At 48.2% G+C, this 16,933-nt stretch overlaps 1 protein-coding gene across 2 annotated transcripts in view; it reads left to right on the top strand.

Annotated features, from left to right (window-relative positions):
* dusp8a (dual specificity phosphatase 8a) overlaps nucleotides 1-16,933 on the top strand; it is a gene marked incomplete at its 5' end in the record, with an annotated part of 34,748 nt that extends 17,815 nt beyond the window's left edge. Inside the window, 5 exons of one of the 2 annotated variants that reach the window (XM_083666762.1) lie at nucleotides 5,267-5,959; nucleotides 11,679-11,845; nucleotides 12,057-12,216; nucleotides 12,464-12,587; nucleotides 12,965-16,933. In XM_083666762.1, the coding sequence (XP_083522888.1) occupies nucleotides 5,842-5,959; nucleotides 11,679-11,845; nucleotides 12,057-12,216; nucleotides 12,464-12,587; nucleotides 12,965-14,189 (1,794 nt within the window). In that variant the 3' untranslated portion in view covers nucleotides 14,190-16,933. Of the gene's footprint in view, nucleotides 1-5,266; nucleotides 5,960-11,678; nucleotides 11,846-12,056; nucleotides 12,217-12,463; nucleotides 12,588-12,964 lie in introns of those variants that run through there. The other variant, XM_083666761.1, reaches the window with a different exon arrangement.

The raw sequence follows: 16,933 nt of genomic DNA, 5'->3' as shown, positions 1-16,933 counted from the left end.
ATTAACACTGAGCTGATCTACTGTGGTGAGCTACTCATTAGTGTGTGTGTGTGTGTGTGTGTGTGTGTGTGTGTGTGTCTGTGTGTGTGTGTGTGTGTGTGTGTGTCTGTGTGTCTGTGTGTGTGTGTGTGTGTGTGTGTGTGTGTGTGTGTGTGTCTGTGTCTGTGTGTCTGTGTGTGTCTGTGACTGCCTGCCTGCCTGCCCGCCTGCCTGCCTGCCTGCCTGCCTGCCTGCCTGCCTGCCTGCGTGCATGTGTCTGTGTGTGACAGAGATGGAAGACACTCCATTTGTCCGTCTGTCATGGATAGGGAGGTGGGAAGGAAAGAAAACACTCTCAGAGAAAGAAAGACGGGAGAGAGAGACAGAGACAGACAGACAGACAGACAGACAGACAGACAGACAAATAAAGACAGATAAAGATGTTCCTGTTTCCTCATTCTTCTGCAGTGGACCACAGTCACAAGCCCCAGAACATTTACATTTAGAATGAATCAACCATCCTCTATGCTAGAGTACACCCTGATGGACAAACCCACCTCTGGGGAAATCAGACCAGAGCTTGACACACACACACACACACACACACACACACACACACACACACACACACACACACACACACACACACACACACATACATAAAAACACACACCATTGGTCTCCGATCTTACTTTAGGAGATTTATTGGAGATAGATTAATGCCAATATTATTGTCAATGAGTACAACTCACAAATGTGTACCATGATCTGTGAACAAAAAACACAAAGCACAAATGTAATTTACTATCAACACACAAACACTTCTTGATTTGTATTTGTAAACCATTATTTGAATAAATACAAAATGATTTGTAAATACTATATGGCTCAAGATGCGTGAATAAATGCTCTTACATTCACAAACAAATGTCACAATGTGTGAATAAAAATGAAAGCAGTGTCCAAAATGTTTCCAAAGTTCTGAATAAAAGCATGCTTTGTGTAGGTATCCAATAATTTCAATACAAACACTTTGCCGTTAGAACTGATTTATTCACAAATCTGTAGCCATATTTACAAATCATTTTGCATGTATTAAAATAATGGTTTACAAATACAAATCAGGAGGTGTTTGTGTGTGGATAGTAAATTAGTCAATTTGACATTTGTGCTTACTGTTTTTTGCTTATGGATCATGATACACATTTTGAGTTGGACTCATTATTTACAATAATGTTTGCATTAATGTGTCTCCATAATTTAATGGCCCACATATACACATGCCTAGGGCTATGAACACCACATATTGAGAGACTCCACAACCCACCATACACACTCACACTAATCACTACACACACACACACACACACACACACACACACACACACACACACACACACACACACACACACACACACACACACACACACACACACACACACACACACACACACACCACTGAGCATCTCACACTGGGATTTTTAAGCATCTCATCTGGTTTATGAGAGGCCGTCTGGTCCTGGATGGCCCCCCTCCAGTGTGTGTGATAGGTTTCCCTCCCCCCTGCCTCATTATGTGTGTGTGTGTGTGTGTGTGTGTGTGTGTGTGTGTGTGTGTGTGTGTGTGTGTGTGTATGTGTGTGTGTGTGTGTGTGTGTGTGTACACATAGGGCAGTAACCCATGGGTCTGTTCTACACAAAGTTGTTTCCAGGACGGGGGGTATACAGTATGTAATTGATGCTATCGTGCAGCCCCCCAGGCTGCACAACTAAAGAACCCCCCCCCCACACACACACACACACACACTTGAAGGCTAAATCAGCCTTCCCCCACTCATATCGACCCTCTGTCTGCCTGCACCCCATCTCTGAGGAATACTTCACCGCTTTCCCCCCACATCTCCTCCTCCTCCCTCTGTCTCACCCCTCTCCCGAATCCCCCTATCTCTTCCTCCACTCCTCCCCCTATCTCTCCCCTTCTCCCCTGGTGACTACCTCACCCCCCAGGCATGGCAGCTGTGTTCTCCTGTAGGCATTACATCACTGCAAGAGCAGCCCCTGTTACTGATCCCCTGACAACCAACACTATCAACACACACACACACACACATGTGCGCGAGCGCACCCATACACACGCTCTACACAGGCCAGAGTCCACATACACATACGCTACACACATGCGCCTCTGTCCCGACCTTAACCCCGAAAGCCAGCTCCTTACTTTTTATCTACCCTAAGCCTCATATTTCCTTCCTTACACCCTTATAATCCTCTAAATTATCACCCTGCACCATTCTCCCCCCCCCCCCTCACACACACACACACACACACACACACATGTACGCACACACATGCACGCACACACACCTCATTACCCTAACCTGCCCTCCCTCTGCTTTGTAGCCTATCCTGAGGGTGACATCTCTTTCCCCTGATATCCTGAGTGACAGATGATCCTCAGGTGTAGGATGACACACGGCCTCCAAGGGCTCTCTGTCCGAGAGAGAGAGAGAGAGAGAGAGAGAGAGAGAGACAGAGAGACAGAGGTGACATTCTGACATTCTGCAGTGCCACTATCCCCCCAATCCTCCTTCAGAGAGCTCCTGTGTGTTATTATTGGTCTCCGCGGCCCGGTCTCCTCCCTATCACACACTCATCTCCATTTCTACCTCTCTGTTTTGGCTCATCCCTGCGTGTGTGTGTCTGTGTATAAACTAACTGTCGTCCAGGGCAACAGTCCCCCTCCCATAAAAGCCCAGTCAATGTGACCAACACACCTATTTATGGCCCCCGCAGGCACACATGTGCCGCCAATAAAATGGCCCCGCTGTCATTTTTAGCGCCCTGGCTGTAATCCTCTAATTAAACACCTGCTATTCTGGGCCTTGTTACCCTGCCGCGGGTTCTGAGGAGGGGGGTGGCAGGAGGGATAGGCAGGGGAAGGGTGGGGGGGGGTAACTCAGGAGCCTACACTCCTGTATTGTTGTTGTTTTTGATATGTCAGTTTATTGTTTACATTGTTTACTTTTTTCATTCTCATTTCAGTTTTTAAAAAAAAAACTGTGTGAAACATGTTAGACAACCAAACATCCACCAGACATCAGAGCATACAGAACATGTGACACTCACCAGCCTGCTGCTAATTGGTACATTATAGCGGTGTAGTGACACTAGACGGCCACTGTGGTGTGCCACACCTGGGAGGCCAGTTGGATTTGGACCGATTTCCTGTTGGTTTTGGTGTAATTGAAGGCTTTTGTAATATCTGTACCTGTGTGTGTACAGTGTGTGGGTTTTTTAATGCTCTTTTCCAAGTGACCCATTTTCTTTCCCTCTTTCTGACCATGGTGGAATGCTGATGCTGTAATTGTGTTCTCACCAGTGTGTAATCATTCAGACGACTATGGCGAAAGATGAGGTCAACCACACAAGGCACATCTTACCCCTAAACACAGCTCACAGATCTACAGTAGGATGAGTTGACTTGGCACCAGTCTTAACCTGCACCATTAGGGCTAAGTACAAAACTGGAACCCTTTTGAAATCTTGACCTGACAAAGACTTCTGTTGTGGTCAAAACGAGGCTGGTGGAGGTAGAGCGGGAGGACGGGCTCAGTGTAATGCATGGAATGGAATGAGGAATCGTATCAATGAACCCGTACTCCGATTTCTACCAGCCTCCCTTGTGTATGTGGGTCTTTTCTTTCTTTAGATTTCCTTCTTACCTCAGAGAGAGCTGCTAAATCCTGTTGCTAAGCGGATGGACTTTTGGCCTACATGTTTCTCATACCATAGTAGAGTACCATGACTCTGGTACTTGTCAGCTGGAGGTTAGCTCTCGCTGGCTTATTTGGTGTGCTCCTCACTGCTCCCAAACCTAGAACACAATGTCCAAACACAAACGCTTAAGACAAGAGCCAGGGCAGGAAATGTCGGGAAGTCACACACACGCTCAACACACTGACACTCTCTTAATCACACTCCAGTGCCTGGGTACTGTACTGTACCTTCATGACATGCACACACACACACACACACACACACACACACACACACACACACACACACACACACACACTCTTCACACATTGGCATTCATACAGTATATGAGACATAAGACACACATAAAAGTGTTCCCTCTGAAACTGCAGTAATATACACATACAGTAATATACACTCACTGAGCACTTTATTAGAAACACCTGTACACCTTCTCATGGTGGAGGTGGTGTAATGGTGTGGGGAATGTTTTCTTCTGTTAATACCAATCAATAATCACTTGAATGCCACAGCCTATTTGAGTATTGTTGCTGACCATGTGCATCCTTTCATGGCCACAATTTACCCATCTTCTATTGGCTACTTCCAGCATGATAATGCACCATGTCACAAAGCAAAAGTTGTCTCAAACTGCTTTCACGAACATGACAATGAATTCAGTGTTCTTCAGTGGCCTTCCCAGTCACCGGATCTGAATCCAATAGAACACCTTTGGGATGTGGTAGAATGGGAGATTCACAGCTTGAAAGTGCACCTGAAAAATCTGCAGGAATCGCGTGATGCAATCATGGCATGGAATGTTTCCAATATCTTGTGGAATCAATGCCATGAAGAATTGAGGTTGTTTTGAGAGCAAAGGGAGGCCCTACCCGGTATTAGTATAGTGTTCCTCATAAAGTGCTCGGTGAATGTATATGCATGTTTATATGCACTATACACAAACATACTCTTCTGCACATGCATACTGGTTTCTTAAACACACACTATTAGATAAAACACACTGTGTGTGTGTGTGTGTGTGTGTGTGTGTGTGTGTGTGTGTGTGTGTGTGTGTGTGTGTGTGTGTGTGTGTGTGTGTGTGTGTAATATACAGAGCAGAGGGAGCAGGAGAAGTAGCAGTCAGTCTCTCCCTCTAGGCCCCTGAGCTGGCCGCATATTTGTTCGGTGAGTAAGGAATGCGGTTACATGCCTTAGACATTAGCTATGACGGAGCGCTGGCTCCACAAGAGAGGGGAGGGAGTGAGGGATGGGAGGGAGTGAGGAAGAGGGAGGGCGAGGAGGAGGAGGGTCAAGTGAGCTCATTCACCCCTGAGAGAGAGAGAGAGAGAGAGAGAGAGAGAGAGAGAGAGAGAGCTCCGTCATCCTCTATAGAGAGGAGGGAAGGAGGGAGGAAGGTAGGGGGAGGAGTGTAAGCGAGTGAGCGAATGAGAGACAGGGAGAGAGAAACAGCACAACAATAGGGGGCTGCTCTTCTGGCTGTGGGCTCACACACGGAGAGAGGACAGAGAGAGACACACACACTCTGTATCGCAGCTGCAGGCAGAATAGCACAGACAGACAGACAGACAGACAGACAGACAGACAGACAGACACTTTGTACACTTTTTCTCTCCGTGGTGATTATTCTCTGTCCCACCACCAGACCTGGTGGTGACCATACTAAAGCTTTTTTTTATTTTTTATTATAAGGATCATTTCAGCCTTTTGGCTGTACAGTAAATGTTTTAGGACCGGCATATGGAGCTTGTGAAGAGGACATTGACATACATTTTGGGAGTAGCGTGCTTTTCTGTCAGAGGTCCTCGGTTGTCTTGAGTTTTTGGGACGAAGGTCTCTGCCCCTGGACTTGGTTGGAAGTTTAGCTGAATGAGTTGAGTGGACTTGGACTTGAGTGCCAGTTTTGTTGACTCTGGGCTTTTTGGGCTTATTGTAACCCGCTTTCCGCTTGTGAACGACTGTTTCTTCGTTCCAACATTTTTGGGGGGGACCAGTACTCATTCCCACTCCTGGGCCTGGTCTGGACTAAGGGGAGTGCAAGAGCTGAGTGTGTGTGTGTGTGTGACAGTGTGTCCTCTACTGGGGGATGCCTCTGGACGTGGTCATTGCCCCGGCCGAGGACTGCTTTTGGCCTGACCTGCAGGAAGGAGACATGAGGCTGAAGATCAGAGTCCGGAGGATGAAGCAGGGGAGAGAGCTCCGAGGTGTGTACCAGGGGACAGGAGCTCTAGCCGGGGGGTACAGGGGTATGGGGGTACCGATGTGGGCTGGGGGGCGCGGGGGGGGGGGGTGGGGGGTATACTCTACATCCACTGTACAAGGATAAAAAACCCTAGTTAGGATAAGCAGCATATGGGGGCACAGCTGTATAACAATACTGGGGCACTGAAGTATGGAAGTACAGGTACAGTTGGCTAGGGGCATTCCTGGATGTCTACAGTTGTGCAGAGTTTGCGAGGTCTGAATGGTGGTGAAGAGAGGAGCAGAATGGGGGAGTAAAGAGAAGAGGAGAAACAAGGTATAAAGAGAGCGCTGCTCTGCAGTATGACATACTGCTCATGCTCTTTCAGTCTGTGGTCATTGAGATGGAAAATTATCACAAAGGCCCTTTCTCTCTCTTTTCTCTCTCTCTCTCTCTCTCTCTCTCTGCTGAATGGTGGAGAGTGTGTTATCGATATGTGTGCACTGCAGGTGTTCAATATAACACCTTTCACGCAGAGGGATGAGGCAGGGCAGAGGGCCGGTGGCACCTTAGTATCTAGTATCTTCAGGTTCATGGTGCGCGCACGTGTGTGTGTGTGTGTGTGTGTGTGTGTGTGTGTGTGTGTGTGTGTGTGTGTGTGTGTGTGTGTGTGTGTGTGTGTGTGTGTGTGTGTCTTTGGAGTACAAATGTGCATAGATGTATGTCTGTATAGATAATGTATATTTGTGTGTGTGTGAATGTGTGTGTGTGTGTGTGTATATCAGAGCATGTGTGTATGTTATGCATTCCGATCAGCACTGCGAGCTGGTTCATTGCTGTTACCCCCAACACTCAACACCTGCCGTTGTTCACACCAAAGCTCCAAAAGAGTGTGTGTGTGCATGTGTTCACACTATGGCTTCGAGTCAGAAGGCGTCAAACTCATTAGTTAGGGGAGGAAAAAAGAGAAAAATGGCACATTTGTCATCAGCAGGTTAAAATAGACGTGTGGTAAGTGAGTGTTGTGGCTGTCCATGGTTATTCTGAGACGGTGTTGCTCTCAGGGACGAGCTGTATGCTGTGAGAGGAGCTGTATGCTGTGAGAGGAGCTTTGTAGACTTCTACACCCAGTCAAACGTGGCTATGCTAGCTCCATGCTAGCTCCATGCTAGAACATTACTGTAACTGGCTGTGCTATGCCATACACAAACACAGACTTATACACATCAATCAGGCCAATATGTCGTCACTATATAGCCCTGCTGGAAAGGACAGAGCAGAGATATAATGCCTCTCTGACTGCATATCAAGTCAACCAGAAACACTAACTTAACCCTTATCCAAATATTAATGCTACTGTACTGTCACATATGCATAGTTCTTACCTGAAAACTAACCCTAAATTACCCTATCTACTTGCGTGTCAATATTCACAATAACATTGCCTGATCTTTTTGTGCTGTCTAACATGGCTATCTAGTGCCTGCCCTCAGGCCCCTGCTGCTTTAGCAGACTCTTTGTGAAGCAGAGCGGAGTAGAGTGGGGCATGTGTGCAATGATGTCATTATTGGGGCACATTGAAATGCTAATGTCCCTACAGAGCAGAGGGGACAGCTGGAGGGGCACAGAGGATGGCGTCATGTCTTCCCCATATGAACGAAAAAGAGGAGAGGGAGGGGTGTAGGGAAGTCATTCAGGCAGATCAATGCCCCTGAGCGGAGGGGGTGGAGAGGGGAGAAAGAGGTTTGTGTGTGTATGTGTGTGTGTGTGTGTGTGTGTGTGTGTGTGTGTGTGTGTGTGTGTGTGTGTGTGTGTGTGTGTGTGCATGCAGCTGCGTGAACGCTCAAACACACACACACACACACACACACACTCCATTAAGAGAGGCTATAGAGTGCTACTGAAAGCCACTCAGACTCACACACACACACACACACACACACACACACACACACACACACACAGAGGCAGTCTGGTATTGAGCGCCAGTCAATAGTACCAACAGAGTGATGTAATACCCGAACAACAAAATGCCAGTGAGACGCTCTTTCTCTCTGTCTCTCTGTCCTGTCAATATCTCACAAATAGACCTGATATCAGACCACACCAATTCACAGGCATTCTCTCATAGTTTTGGAAACTACATTTGTCTTTATATAACAAATAAGACAACACGCAAGCCACATGTCTCTGAAGAGGGGTCTCAGTACAATATAAAACCCATTATATAATTTATCTATAGATTGTACTGATATGTGTACATTACCCTACTTCTGCCCAATGAGTTCCCTGTAGAGAGAGGAAGAAAGAGAGAGAAAGAGAGACCATTCATTAAACGAGAGCGTTCAGCAAGCGAGGGAAGGTTGGGGCTTGAGAGAGAAAAAAAGCCATTACATAAACGATGGAGATGGGGGAAAGGAAAAAGGAAGTCAGTACTGGCTGGTGTTGCCGGCGACACAGTGCCCTCTTTCCCTGTGTGTGTGTGTATGTGTGTGTGTGTGTGTGTGTGTGTGTGTGTGTGTGTGTGTGTGTGTGTGTGTGTGTGTGTGTGTGTGATTGTGTTGAGGGGGGTGAGTCACGTCCCCTTCTGGTTCACATCCCAGAATCCAACAGTAGAGATGTGGAACATGTCTGCGGTCATGATAGCCTTCTCTACTGGTTCAAGATCAGTTTGGTTGCAAGGTTGTGATTGTGGCTGGGCACTGGGCAGTCTGATCCTAGATCTGCACTTAGGGGCTTCCATACAACAGCAGGGGTGGGGGGGGGGATCTGCATCTCTGTGTTTGGTCATCAGACTGTGAGGGTGAAATCAGCCCTTACAGTTGACTTTATGATGTCATCTAACCGGACAGCTGCGCTTGTCTATACAGTATGTGTGTGTCATTGGGTATTTTCGGTCATGTGAGTGTGAGTGTTGAGAGTCAGTGTGAATGTGTGTTTGGATCATAATGGAATGAATAGTGTCATCGGGTACTTTTGGGGAATGTGAGTGCATGTCTCCATGCTTGGCACATTTAGGTACTTTCTTCTGATGCGTGTGTGCTCTTTCTACTGTGTGTGTGTGTGTGTGTGTGTGTGTGTGTGTGTGTGTGTGTGTGTGTGTGTGTGTGTATGCATGCTGTTTTTTTATTTATTTCAGAATGACAACACTCCAGGCACAATGGGCCCAACGGTCGACCACATCGTCCCCATGTTTGTTGCCATGGCAGTGTGTTATCTCTTGTGACTCAGAGAGACCCATTAACACGGGGCTAACTGTAAACCTTTGGACAGGAACGGAGGTGTTTGTAATTGGTGTTGACTGTAACGTAATAGCCCTCCATAGACCCAGGCAGGCATGCAGGCACTCTATCTGATCTCTTATCTCTGTAGTCTAAGTCTGCTACAGTATTGTCGTCATCTAGATCTGTTGGCTATATGTACTTAATGATAATGAAGAAGAAGTGTGTGTGTGTGTGGGGGGGGGGGGGGGGGGGGGGGTGAACACTCACTGGGGGGGGGGGGGGGGGGGGGGGGGGGGGGGGGGTGAACACTCACTGTGGTTTCAGTCAAGAATGGGCTGTCTGTTATCCCTCTAGCAACTCTCTAACAATGTAATTTGTGTAATGGGAAAGGGAAATGTTTTCTATTTGACTTGTGTGTATGTTTTCCTGTTTATCTTACGGTGTCCAGGAACACACTACTTCCTCGGACAGAGATGCCTATGGTGGCTGTATTTATAGTGTGTGTGTGTGTGTGTGTGTGTGTGTGTGTGTGTGTGTGTGTGTGTGTGTGCGTCTGCGTCCACGTCTGCGTGCACCTTTGTGTGTATGTGAGAGGGAGAACATGAGAACACACTGACCAGGAAGACACCCTTCAAAGAACAACCTGAAAGAGATCCTTCCTTCCTTTCTCAGTCACTGGCGTGGTGTGTGGAGGAGGGGGGTCTCTACAGGCAAAAGCCAAGTGCTCCTGCTTAAAACAATGCTTAGTGACAGAGCACACTCTCTCTGCCTCCCTGTCTTTCTCTCTGTCTGTTTCTCTGCCTTTCTATCTGTCTTTCTATTCTCCCTCTCTCCCTCCCTCCCTCCCTGCATGCCTGTCTCACTGCCTGCCTTTCCCTCTGTCTCTGCCTGCCGGCTGCATGTCGAGGGGTGATGTCATCGCTTTGCCGGTTGCCATTTATAGCTGGAAACAGACAGGCCCTCTCCACTCTGCTCTTAAAGGGGCAGGCCCCCAGAATAGCAGTCTATCAGTCATAGTGGGTCAGAATACACTCAGGTCTCACTGACTCAGTTACCATCCATATCTAGCTCAGTACTTTGCAGTTCACCCTGGGGTCAGTAGGAGCTACATGAAGTGGAAATTGAATTGAAAAAGTGTATTTCTCTATATGAAGCTATTCTGTGACTCATTGCTTTACTTTGAGGTGTTTATGCCGTCTTGTGGATCTGCTATCTATAGACGGTACAACGTGTGCTGACCTGGCTGTGTGAGTGTGGTAGACTAGAGTTGCAGTGGAGTGTCTGTTACATTAGGCTGTGTCCTGTGCAATGCTGTCTGTGCTAGTTGAGAAGAGTGATGTCATGTCTCCCTGTGTGTGTGTGTGTGTGTGTGTGTGTGTGTGTGTGTGTGTGTGTGTGTGTGTGTGTGTGTGTGTGTGTGTGTGTGTGTGTGTGTCTGTGGCCCAGGTTGGGTCAGGCAGGGCTGTACCTAGATTAGGCTCTAATCCCTCTGCTGGGGCTCAGGGTTTCCTTGAAGCACTCCTTCTTCTCTCACTCCTCCCTCTCTCCCTCCTTCCCTCCCTCCCTTCCTCCCTCCTCAGCGAGGTCATTACCTCTCCCCCTTCTTCTCCCCCCTAACTCCCGCCCAGCAGTTATACAACCGCGGTAATGCAGAGTAATGATGAGTGTGTGTGTGTGTGTGTGTGTGTGTGTGTGTGTGTGTGTGTGTGTGTGTGTGTGTGTGTGTGTGAGAGAGAGACAGAGAAGGAGGGGGAAACTCAGACACAGAGATAATAGAAAGTGAGAGTGATTAGTGGGCATATGTGTATGTACTGTAAGATTATGTGATTATGTCTTTTTGTGGTTGTGTGTGTGTGTGTGTGTGTGTGTGTGTGTGTGTGTACGTGTGCGTGCACTGCGCGGTTGTCAGGGGGATGTTACTGGGCCTCTGTCCTGGCCCTGCACCTGTGGCCTCTCTCATTCCCCGGGCCTGACGCAATGCTCTGCTACAGGACATGAGCTCATGCAGGAAACAGAGCCACACACACACACACACATGCCAAAAGCGGAGCCGCCTGCCTCTTAAAGGGCCAGCCACACACATTCCTCACCGCCCAGCAGCCAACCGAACTCACAGCAGCACAGAAAGTTTCCTTCTGCTCCCGTTCCCTGAGCAGGGACCAGACTCATTCGCCTAGATATGAGTCTTTAGTACTCTGTGTATGGTTTTGTAATAATGGTGAATTGATATTGAAACTTCTAGTGAGGGAATAGTCTACAGGGAGCTATAGGATATGATAAACAGTAAAAGAAAGATAGGATATATAGGATTATTCTTGATGATTGATAGTTTACACTGGGGCTTATTCTCTAGGGCTGCTGAGCTTTCCTAGTGAACGTGTGTTATTTTTACCTTGCCTCGTAAACTGTGTTGAAAGTCCAAGAGGCTATGCAGCATTCCCAGTGTGCTAAAGTTTTCTCAGTGCATAACTGTCTCACTTTAACTGACCCTCTCTCTCTCTCTCTCTCTCTGTGTAGGGGGCTTTGCAGCGTTCTCGTCCTGTTTCCCGGGGCTGTGTGAGGGGAAGCCAGCGGGGACTCTACCTATGAGCCTGTCCCAGCCCTGCCTTTCAGTGGCCAACGTGGGCCCCACCCGCATCCTCCCACACCTCTACCTGGGCTCCCAGAAGGATGTCCTGAACAAGGTGAGCCCTCAGTCTCCTCACTGTAGCACCCTGCTCTACCAGTCCATACATAGTCCATACACCCATCCACCATGTACTGTTGCTGCTGCAAAATTCAAGACAAAGACATACAGTATTGATGCTCCCAAAAGGAACTTCATTGTGTACCTGGAAACAACAATGTTTTAACAGACCTCTCTCTTCGTTTCTCTCTCTCTCTGTCTCTGTGTAGGACTTGATGGCTCAGAATGGCATCACCTACGTGCTGAACGCCAGTAATACCTGCCCCAAGCCAGACTTTATCAGTGAGAGCCACTTCATGCGTATCCCCGTCAATGACAACTACTGTGAGAAACTACTGCCCTGGCTAGACAAAACCAATGAATTCATCGGTAAGTGAAGAAGAAAGAGAGTGTGTAAGAGAGTGTGTGAGAGAGGAAGTAGAGGATTGTATTTTCGATGGGTGTTGTCTCCTTGTTATAGCCAAGCCCTGTTCTTTGAAAGTGTTGTACATATTTGTGTGTGTGTGTGTGTGTTCGTGTGTGTGTGTGTGTGTGTGTGTGTGTGTGTGTGTGTGTGTGTGTGTGTGTTCATGTGTGTGTATTCACGCTTGTTTGTTTCCCCCCCCCCCCCCAACAGACAAAGCCAAGGTGTCAAACTGCAGAGTCATTGTACACTGCCTGGCTGGAATCTCGCGCTCGGCAACCATTGCCATCGCATATATCATGAAGACAATGGGTCTGTCGTCGGACGACGCCTACAGGTATGTTCTTTCCCCCGCTTAAGTTGCATCCCCTGTAATAAAGGCAACTCACTGTTGGAGGAAATGCTAGATGTTTCCACCCCCCCCCCTCCCCCCAGTCATGAGAAATGAAATTGTTAAATTGCTGCCAGAGAAACCAGCGTATAATAGGCTTTGGGTGCGTTGTCTGGAAAACAGTGGCACAGGATCATCTTTTGTGTGGCAGTGAAAAGTTCACACCAGTTCATCAAAAAAAAAAACTATTAGACACAGTATATGTGCTTTTTATAAATAGTTCTCACTCAATAAATACGCCTCCAGGCTTTAGAGAATTTCACACCTTCATTTTATTGGTGTTCTGGGGAACTAATGTTTATCTCTCGTTTCCCTCCTCACAGATTTGTGAAAGACCGGCGACCCTCGATATCCCCCAACTTCAACTTCCTGGGTCAGCTGCTGGAGTTTGAGAAGGGACTACGGCTCCTCCAGCTCCTGGGGTCAGACGACAAGGCCTCAGAGGGGAAAGGTCAACTGCAGGGTTCAGAAGTCAACGGTCGCCATGGCCACCGTGACTCCTCGGAGCCCCAGACGTCTCCGGAGCCTAAGCTACCCTCTCCCACCTCGCTCCAGCAGGGCTTCAACGGCCTCCACCTCTCAGCGGAGAGGATCATGGACACCAATCGTCTGAAGCGTTCCTTCTCCCTGGACATCAAATCTGTCTACTCGCCCAGCAGCACCAACTGCCCCCGCCTCCTGGCCCCCACCCACTCCGAGGACGTGCCCAAACTGTGTAAGCTGGACAGCCCTGAGGCAGGCACTGCCAACGCTGTGGTACCCCAGTTCTCCCCCGTCCCAGACAGCCCTGGCTCAGCCGAGTCTCCCTTCCCCTCCCCAGGGTGTGGAGGGAGCATCGGTGGTCTGGGCATAGGAGGAGGGGAGGAGGGGGTTGTTCGCTCCGGTGGTTCATCCTCCTCCCGACCCAGGAGGAAAGTGAAGCACGGGTCTGGTTCTGGTGCTGGGTCCAGTGCAGGCAGCTCCCCGGTCCACTCCCACTCCCACCCCCAGTCCCTGAGCCTGACCCTGGGCCGCTCCCTGCCCGTCCACAAGAGCCCCAGCCTGGACGAGACTGTGAAGGGCTCCCTGCTCCTCTCCCTGCCCTCGCTGCCCTCACTGGGCTCGGGGGCCATGTGGACCAAGCACAGAGACACCGTCCAGGCTACCACCCCCGTCACACCCACCACTGACGCCCCCTGGTACTTTGGGGCAGATGTGGTAGGGGAAGGAGGGATGGAGTTAGGAGGAGGAGGAGGCCCATCGGTGAGATTCGGGAGCAGCTCGGCGTACGTGGCATTCGGGTGCAGTGAAGGTGTGCGGCTACGGGAGAAAGCGCCGCGGGAGAAAGTGTCGGTGCCGCAGACGCAGAGAGAGCACCGAGACTCCTCGACGACCAACGGCACGGTCGCTAACGGCAACGGGCCCGCATCGGAGAAGCAGTTCAAGCGGCGCAGCTGCCAGATGGAGTTCGAGGAGGGCATCTCCGAGACTCGGTCCCGGGAGGAGTTGGGGAAGATTGGGAAGCAGTCCAGCTTCTCCGGGAGCATGGAGATCATCGAGGTGTCCTGACAGGCCATAGAGTGGACCATAACTGGGCCCCGAGAGGGGGGCAAACGGACCTGAGGGGGGGGGGGGGGGAGAGGAAAAGGACAGGAGGGTGAGGAGGGGGAAATATGCTCCCCTCACAGACAGTGTTACAGACTCAAACTCTGAGAGAAGGACAGAGGGATGGACAGACAGATTCTGCGGTCCCTTAGCGAACTAGCTAGCTGGCACTCCTGAACTAGCGATCTAGCCCACAGACTCAGACAGACATGGGGATCAGTAGACTGTGTTACACATACAAAGCTACCAAAACAAAGCTCTGAAGACAACTCTCTGGGGAGAGGGGTGGCGGTGGGTGCTGAACCTGAACTCTGAACTTTGAACTTATTTCCTCTGTGGTGTCAGATAGAAAATGACTTTGGGCAAGTGGCAAATGACACCCTATTTTTCTGTGTAGTGCACTACATTTGACCAAAGACACATGCGGTAGGTCAAAAGTAGTGCAATGTATGGGAAATAGGGGCATTTGAGCCGCAGGCCCAGTTTCCTTCAGAGCTTCACGTCGGCCTCAGCGAAACCCCAAACCGAGCATGGCTCTGTGTGCCCCCTGCCTGCCCCATGGCTATCCCTGATACTGACTCATTACAAAGACTCATAGGAGTCACTGTACTCCCCTCACTACATACATCATAGCACAACGCAAAGAGAGGGACTCTCACAACCTCTCCTAAGAGACTCTAGTGGTACTGCATCAAAACAATGAAGGAATTTGTGTATTCTTGTATTCACCCTATCTGGGTTACTAAGGACTTGTAATGACCGTTCATGAAGCTTCATAATGACCGAACGGTGAACCCGGTCGCGGGCTGGGCTCTGTGCCCAAGCGTATTTTTCCCACAATGCTCTGCTCCTTTGTTTCCAGTGTTACCGGTTTGATGTGACTGAGGTTTGGGGGTTGTGGGGAGGGCGAGGTTGTACCCCCCCCCCCCCTCCCCTATAGTGGAGTTCTGTACTCGCATGTCTCACTCCACGCCCCTCATGTATCCCCCCCCCCCCCCCCCCCCCGCCCCCCCTGCTCTCTCCCAGCCACTACTGAGCATGCACCAGGGCGGCTGGCTACAGACAGACAAATACTATATATACTATATGAATATATATAGCGATTTTAATGGACTTTTAATCAACATTTCTTTCTCAGTTATACTTTTAATTTATTTTATCTGTTCATTCTGGTAATGAGAAATAATATAATGTTTTGTGGACTTTTTCTTTTCTTTTGTTGATCTCAGTTTTGCTGTATGGTATTTATGAAAACACAGACACACACACACACACACACAAATATTCACACAAATAACCTGCAAGCAAGCAATATGTGCTGTTCCTTCTTTGGGGAGAGTGATGTATTTTGGGGTTTCATCTGAGGTTGAAATGCACTTTCTGTTACTTCTTCAAAAAACAAGCACTAATAGAGGATACCAATACACTCTAAAAACCCAGTTGTGGTGTGTAATTCCAATTTTACACTAAGAAGCTTCTAGAACTAAGGTATCAAAGATATGTCACAGAGGCCACTGACTCACGCTGAAGTGTTGGAGAAGAACAGGAAGAGACTGATAGTGTGTATTCATGACTGTATTTATTGTACGTATGCTCCCCTGTGTAAACTTGGAGACCGTAAGCGTGGATGAGTGAGCGTGAGGAAAATGTGATCAACCAACCTGGTACTCTTATCTAGAACAGAATTATTGAAAGAAGGGCAAATGTTGATTTTTTTGAGGGCTTATAACAACAACTACAGTATATGCAAGACGACCTACACAGTTTTAGACATCCAACCCCACGCACTCTTACTTTCAACTCGACCTGCTGGTTTTTACACTCACACACAGCTAAAGCCAGTGCACAATTAGGAGCATAGAGTCCACTAAAGCTGAAACAACCCTTCAAACTCTCTCTCTCTCTCTCTCTCTCTCTCACACACACACACACACACACACACACACACACACACACACACACACACACACACACACACACCTTTTGTTTGTTCTCAGGGGATCCTTCAGTGAGCCAAGCCCGGCACAGGGTACACAACTGCTGGTACATCAGCACAATGCATGTCCCACTCGCTCCCTCGCTTTCTCTCTCTTTCTCTCTCTCTATTTCTCCTTCCATCTCTTATTTTCCAAAGGTGATAATAAAACAAAACAAAACGGAAAGGATGAAAAATCCAGGATCTGTGGATTCTGAGGTGAAAGAATGAATACTATTGCTCTCCTGGTGCGAGATGGTTATTTATTTATGATGTATATGTGTTTTTCTTTCCTCAGTTAGCTTTTTTCTCTATGGCGAACTCTGACCTTTTCACCTTGACCCTTTGTGCTGCTGTAGGTTCAGACAGATTTCCTTTGTTCAATTGTCCTCTTCCTGGCCTGAGGCTTGAAGAGCCTCCCCTTCCTTTCCTTTCCTTCAACTCTATATTTTTTAAAAGATGTTATAATTATTTAAAAACATGTAACGAGACGATGCAGGCTGTCCCGATTGCTATAATTGTTGGTATTGATGTTTATTATTATTATAATTATTATTATTATTATTATTATTATTATGTTGTGTAAATAGCAACGTATCTAAGAACATTGATGAATTTAGGTAAGTTTTTAAAAGAAAATCCTGATACCTTAGGCTGCTTGACGCAAAATACCTCAGGTTCTATTGAAAGGCTTTTCCTTCCCCTGTACCTGTTTTGTGAAAATGAGACAAAA

The sequence above is a fragment of the Argentina silus genome, assembly GCF_951799395.1.
Source record: "Argentina silus genome assembly, chromosome: 3".
Lineage (NCBI taxonomy): Eukaryota > Metazoa > Chordata > Actinopteri > Argentiniformes > Argentinidae > Argentina > Argentina silus.
Note: the sequence above shows the minus strand (reverse complement) of the source record. Positions and strands in the feature narration are given on the sequence as shown.